This window comes from Phoxinus phoxinus, assembly GCF_949152265.1.
Source record: "Phoxinus phoxinus genome assembly, chromosome: 23".
Taxonomy (NCBI): domain Eukaryota; kingdom Metazoa; phylum Chordata; class Actinopteri; order Cypriniformes; family Leuciscidae; genus Phoxinus; species Phoxinus phoxinus.
In genome coordinates, this window is record NC_136898.1 from 24,819,537 (window position 1) to 24,826,263 (window position 6,727).

The window sequence follows — 6,727 nt, forward strand, 5'->3', positions numbered from 1 at the left end:
TAGCTTCATCGCTAGCATTGCTAGCTTTCATGCAAAATCCTTGGTTCTGTAACTATCGAAACAGGATTATTTATGGGGCCTTTCCTAAATTATCCTTTTAATTTATTAATTAAAATAAATTCAGTCTGTAGCACAACATAGTTCAAATGGATGGCAAATAGTAATTCGCCTAATTTATTCTAACGAGACCAAGACTTGCATATAAACAACATTGTCTGACTAATCAGATCCTCTGTCATGAACTGCAATTTCTGTCATATTGCCACAAATAATTTCAGCCTAATGTATCCCAAACTGTAAATGTTTTCTCTTTAGAGAAAAAGGTAGTTTCCGCATTATACAAATAGTATCAGGTCAGAGGTCACATCTACAGCTATCCAAATTATTAAAATTCAGGGTATCAATTAATCTAGGTACATAACATTTTAAAGAATTTAAAAATATAAAAAATGTAGTAATGGCAAAATCGTTTGAAGGAATCCAGTTCATTGTTATTGCCTATTTTATTGCCACAAGTCAAGTCACCTTTATTTATATAGTGCTTTTTACAATACAGATTGTTTCAAATCAGCTTGAAAAAAAACTGCAACATTAATTTAGTTAATTCATATAGCCGCTCTGGAGAAAACAGTGATGTCATCATCCAGCTCAGTTCAGTTCTCATATAATGGTGGTGTCAATGCAGGCAGATTAGTAATATTGTTGAATATTAAGTGTATTTTGCACTTCACATGCAAAATAAATAATACCCACTAGTGCAGTGGTTCCCAAACCTGTCCTGACGCACCCCCAACACTGCACGTTTTCTTTGTCTCCCTAATCAAACACACCTGATTCAACTCATCAGCTCATTATCACATGGGTTAATGAGCTGATGAGTTGAATCGGGTGTGTTTGATTAGGGAGACAAAGAAAATTTGCAGTGTTGGGGGTGCTTCAGGACAGGTTTGGGAACGCTTCAGGACAGGTTTGGGAACCACTGCACTAGTGCATTATATGTATAGGCACACACAGGTTGACAAGGACCAGTCAGTGCCCACTCTTACAGAGTCCTGGTTGTTTTGACTAATCAATCTCATCTGTTTGTTTTCAGGTTTTTGTACCCATCCTTTATCACTGAAATATTTTACAAATCAATCGGTTCTTTTAAGAGCCAGTTTCTTTTTCCTCCTCTCTCTCTTTCTCTATTTCTCTTTCCGGTTTTGTATTTCTTTGTGCTTTTACTTTAACCTTCAATTATTTCTATTAAAAAACATCTACAAATGGCATCAGAGTCATTAAAACAATTTAATGAATGGCTGGAAGCGGCAAAAACCATGGCTGATGAGTTAGAAACCCAAAAAGTAAAGTTTTTCATACATTTTCTTTAGCATGGTATTTACCTAAATTTAAAAGAAAATGCCTCTGCAAATGCTTCTTCCAAATATATCATTTAGTTTTTTCTTTTAGACTAAAAAGAAAAGGAAAAAAAAGGGAACTGAAGTCTCCAATGTTTCCTGGAGGAAGAGAGACCAGCATGGGAACATCCTACCACAACGTGTTCGGAAGAATCGATCTGGTCAGTAAAATACACATGCATACTGTTGTTCACAAGTGTCTAAGCTTTTGGTCAGCAGTTATGTTTTCTATATCATTACATTTTGTGTTTACAGTTAAACCTGCCAGCACTAGGGAGCTCTCAGAGGTTGAGGAGGTGCAAATTATTGACATTCCGCAAGAGGTCCCGAGTCTTGGTAAGCATATTGAATTGAAAGCCTAAATAATTTCAGCTTTTATATTTAAATTTAAAATGTCACATATAGGCAACTGTCAAAAGTATGTAATTTCCATCATGCATATGAAGTGACAAAGCCATATAAGAAATTTCTAATTTGCTTTATTAAAATGCGTTATCGCAACTGGCTTTTTCCTTATTATGATGATGATGATGATTTATTATTATTATTTTTATTTTTATTAATTTAGATCAACATCTTCAGAGGCTAAAAAACCTGCTAACTTCTGTCACTGTTTCTGCATCAGTGGAAGTAGAAGAGACACCCACCATGTCTGCATGGACCAGAAGACAGGTCATCTCTGAAAAAAAATTCAGGGCTGCAATGCCAGAGATCTTAAATTGCATGTTGGCTGCAGAGATAGTAACCCAGCATTGCTGTCAACAATGCAAAACTGTTGATGCTGTTGTCCGGTGCCTAGACTGTGTTCCCTCAGGAAATCATTTTTTCTGTTCAACATGTGACCCTGAGATCCACAGAAAAAATGTTTTCCATAATAGGGAAGCTATGTTTGATGGTTTTTTAAAACCCATTCCTCCAACATCCTTCGTGGTGGTTGATGAAAGTGGCCAATATCAACTCAGTGAACAAGGTATGTTCAGATAATGTAGTAGGTGCCCTCTGCAGTTTCCTTTAACTTAATTTTTTTAACTTTTTTTACTGAGTAAATGTGTAGACATAACTGATATTACTTTCTGAAATTTGATTTACTGCAGTGTGTATGCTTCCAATTCCTCCACCGATGCAAATCTGTTCCTGTGGTCCAAACCATGACTTAAAAATTATCCCAGGAAAGCAGACTGTATTGGTGACCATCAACGGTATTGTTTTGTCACTTCCTTCTACCTTTTTATATCCGACCAGATGAAGTCAAGCATAATAATGGCTTACTATATTATTTTGTCCTGTGCTGTACAAATACTGGTCAAATAGTAAACACATGTTTGTTTTAAGGTCCATACAACCTGTGTCTGCCGTGTATAAGCTGTCCACTTTGTTCTTCCAAATGGACTCCTGGGATTAGTGACTTGCTTGAATATAGATACTGGCCAGCAACCACCAGCTGCCAAATGCTGTTCAAGTTTGATCTCTTCACATCATTTGAGCAGATGAAATTAGCTAGCCCAGCTTTATCCCAACAAGCATTTCTCAGAATGCTTGAACATCGATCTCTTTGCACTGGTCGGGTAAGAGCTGTTTTCATTTCCAAAGTGTTGAAAAATTCCAGACTTCAAAATAATTTATTAACCAAAATAATACCATCTTTCTTTCCAGATGGGTAGTATTTGTGGTGATACCTTCCACAGAGTCTTTCGGGAGTTTGCCTTCTGCAATTTTAAGAAAGAAGATCTGTGCCTGAGTGAGCCCTTTAAATGCCCAGCATGCACACCAGATATGCTGGCTATATCTGCAGACGGTAATCGAAAACATTACCGGTTCAAGAAGTCCAAAGGGTAAGTGGAATCTTTTTTTTTTTTTACAATTTAGATATAGAGTGGTGCTGTGGTCTCTTTGTGTAGCCCTGCAATAGAGTGGCAGATATGTCCATGCTGCATGTCACCTCTCACCCAGTGCATGATGGGATAGGCTCTAGACCCCCCCCCCCCCATGCCATTACCCTCTAAAGGAAAAGCAAGTATAGCTATTGGTTGGATGGACTGATAGTTATTTATAGAGAAACTATGCTTCACCTTATTGCTGTAAAAAGTAACCATAATTTTGTGGCATCTAAACATATTTCTTCGACACAAAAATGTTGGCTCTAGTCATTATATAATTATACTTTTATTTGAAATTCATGGAAAGTAACAAAATGTGTCGTGTGATTGCTTCACATTCAAACGTAAATGCTTTTACAATTTAAAAAGTGTTTGAAAGATATAGCACTGTTTTAAACAAGCTTGTGATATTACAGTTCTATGACAACAATCTGGTAAATTGTTCACAAACTTTGTCTCCCTTCTGTAGCTTGAAGACATGAACAACAATAAAGATGTTATTTATTTTTGTACTTTAAACAGTATGTTTTTTTACTTCTTACACAAGTTAATGCCAAATTACAGCATTCATTTCCACAGGACAAATCTAAGCTGATACTCTAAACACAGTGTTTCAGATCAAATGTAATTCATAGACTAAACTGTGTGGCACATTTATGGTTACCGGTATTTGTCATATTAATGTATGTGAATGCAATGTTTAATCATGATTATGTTATTGTTTTGGCGATTAATTCCTCTTATTTAACAGGACAGACGAACCATCTCTTTTTGATGGACTGTTCATTGCACAAGATGCCAAAGTATCTGCCTTTGTTGACCAAATAAGAAGCCAGATGTTTAGTGTAAGGATTTCTTCAACTCTATAACCCTTTTATTTTATTTTATTTTTTTTTACTTGTCCTGGGATTACATGTAACATATTGTTTCTACTTTCAGAGGACAGGTCATGATGTTTGCGGACCGGCAACCTTTACAGCAGGCAGAGAAACATCACAGAAGTCCAGGGCCAAGGTGGATGAAGAGGGCCTTGAAATCGCTGTGTGCAGACATGGAATCTTGCTGCAAGGCTTGAATCACTACCGTGGTGAAATATATGCCTACCCAATGTTCCTGCAGAAGGAGCTGGCACAAGCTGCAAATGCAACATTCTTTTGTATGGACATTGCTTGCAGGTAGATAGCCATTGCCAAATGATAACTGAAGTTTTTACTGCTGTTTTACCTTTATTAATATATGCCATGCATGGGAATAACACCATGACTAGCTAAAAATCACACATTTTATATATTACGGAATTAGAAGATTAATATGGCTACCATGTTATCAGTATTGATACCACAAATAACCATACATATGACTACATACTGTAGTGTTCTTTGATTGGTTACAGGAATTGTACAAGTCACATAGGTCCTGGTTTGTCTCCTTTACCAGTGTTGCAAATTTTCCCATTACAGGTACTGGCCTTATTTGGAAAAGATGGCAGAGAAGTTTTCTGAGCTCCGACCACTTACCATGATGAAGCCTTTCCTATCTGTAATGCATGCCAAGGCTCACACTGGCAAATGTGAGGTACAGTGTGCGAATTAAGTTTACGTTTTAACGCATCAGAAAAATTTAGCTTGATTTTTATTTCTGTAAATATGCACATTTCAGAAAAATTAGTGCACATTAGTGAAATACTTTAATGCAGTGGTTTTCAAACCTGTCCTGGAGGACCCCAGCACTGCATTGTGTTCAGTATGTCTCCCTTATCTGACACACCCAATTCAGGTCTTGCAGTCTCTACTAATGAGCTGAGTTAAATCAAGTGTGTCATATAAGTGAGATATACAAAATGTGTAGTGCTGGGGGTCCTCAAGGACAAGTTTAAAACCACTTATTTAGTGTGTGTAGATCTAGACACGCACACGCACAAAACGCTTATGAACTTTTAAAACATAGTTAACATTACTATCAGTGATCATACTGTACTGGTCATTCTGGATTAACAGCAGGGCTGTTTGTAGGATATGCTTCCTAAACCCTTCCAAAAGTTCCAACTGCACAATTGCAGTTGTGAAGGCTTTTCTTTCATTATTATCCTACCTCAGAACATTTTATATTTTCACATATTAAACATCAAAATTTGCTCATGGCACCAAATTCAATTGAGGATACACAAACCAGATTTGAATGATAAAGGTCTTGATCTTCTTTGGAGCAGGTAAGGTGGGGCGGTAGAAGCCAGGATGGGGCAGGAAATACTGTTGGTGAAGAGGTGGAACAGGTCAATAGCTTCCTTTCAAGGGCAGCTCTTACTACAAAGTACATGACCAAGTCAGGTTGGTTGAAAAAAGGGTTAACCCTTGTGTTGTACACACAATGGTAGGATTGTACAATTGATTTGTTCTTATCGGTTTTGTTTTTTATAGGCAGAGGAGATATGATAACTGTGCTTGCCATGGGATGGAACCATAGGAAGGTGCAGAGTCTCCACAAGACACTGGCGAAAAGATTTGTCAAAGTAAGAAGCCTACACTGCACGTTAACCCACCGGGTCTGAGGTGTTTTCTGTGCCCTGGAGACACTATAATCAAGAAAGTGGTTCATCCATTGCACTCCGGCTATGCGGATCCCTGCGAATTCCCCAAATGTATAATCTTGACTGCATAACTGTGATCGTGCTCTCCCTGCATTTTTTTCGGGGGCATTTATGGTTAATTTTGCAGTGATGCTATATTTTCTGTCCTTTTTTTTATTTTTTTAAATAGACTACACAGAGAGCAGAAATGGAAGCAGCCAGTCTTGAGAGTCTCAAACTGGAGTTAAACATCTCTATGGAGGATGCAGATCGGTGGGTGTGTGATGTCAAGCAATGGGCAGCCACTGGTATGTCATGGTAGTCGCTGGTGTATAAATTGGTACTTTATTTCCATATATTTGTCTACATTTTTGCAGTGATACTGTTTTCTGTAATGGTCCACTTTGCTTATTTCTGGTTTTCAAGAGAGACACAGTACTCACAGTAGCCAGGAAGAGCTCCAGACAGAAATCGATGAGATTATTTATTCCATCCGAAGAAAGAAGCATGATCTGTATCGACAAAATGGTATTTGCTACTACATCACTCAACTTGCATTTTTTTTTCTTTTCTTTTTTTCTAATAATCTTTTTTTAACCTTACAGACAGCAACCAAACAAGGCAACGCAAACGGAGAAGACTTGGTGAGCTCAAAAAGACACTTAGAGAGAAGATAGTGCTGTACAACACCATTCCTGGCTGTGAAGAGGAAATTGACACCGAAGCAGCATGCCGTCTCTCTGATGATTTTATTCTGCCCTGGGAAGCACAAGGAGATGGTAAGTAATGTGTTGTATTTTTTTGCTTTTTTAAATTCACAAAATTCAGTTGATTTGTTAATAATAATAACAGTCAGCAATTTAACACTGCCACCCAGTAAAAAAGGT

The 6,727-nt window shown here is 37.4% G+C and overlaps 1 protein-coding gene across 2 annotated transcripts in view; it reads left to right on the forward strand.

The window, feature by feature from the left end:
• The first annotated feature begins 938 nt into the window (after window positions 1-938).
• LOC306991977 (uncharacterized protein) overlaps window positions 939-6,727 on the forward strand; it is a 7,065-nt gene continuing 1,276 nt past the window's right edge. For both annotated transcript variants that reach the window (XM_079600317.1, XM_079600318.1), the window contains exons 1-14: window positions 939-1,558; window positions 1,653-1,733; window positions 1,966-2,367; window positions 2,492-2,596; window positions 2,730-2,962; window positions 3,051-3,229; window positions 4,026-4,119; window positions 4,214-4,449; window positions 4,735-4,849; window positions 5,484-5,601; window positions 5,692-5,783; window positions 6,031-6,148; window positions 6,267-6,368; window positions 6,446-6,619. In XM_079600317.1, the coding sequence (XP_079456443.1) occupies window positions 2,046-2,367; window positions 2,492-2,596; window positions 2,730-2,962; window positions 3,051-3,229; window positions 4,026-4,119; window positions 4,214-4,449; window positions 4,735-4,849; window positions 5,484-5,601; window positions 5,692-5,783; window positions 6,031-6,148; window positions 6,267-6,368; window positions 6,446-6,619 (1,888 nt within the window). In that variant the 5' untranslated portion in view covers window positions 939-1,558; window positions 1,653-1,733; window positions 1,966-2,045. The remainder of the gene's footprint in view (window positions 1,559-1,652; window positions 1,734-1,965; window positions 2,368-2,491; window positions 2,597-2,729; window positions 2,963-3,050; window positions 3,230-4,025; window positions 4,120-4,213; window positions 4,450-4,734; window positions 4,850-5,483; window positions 5,602-5,691; window positions 5,784-6,030; window positions 6,149-6,266; window positions 6,369-6,445; window positions 6,620-6,727) is intronic.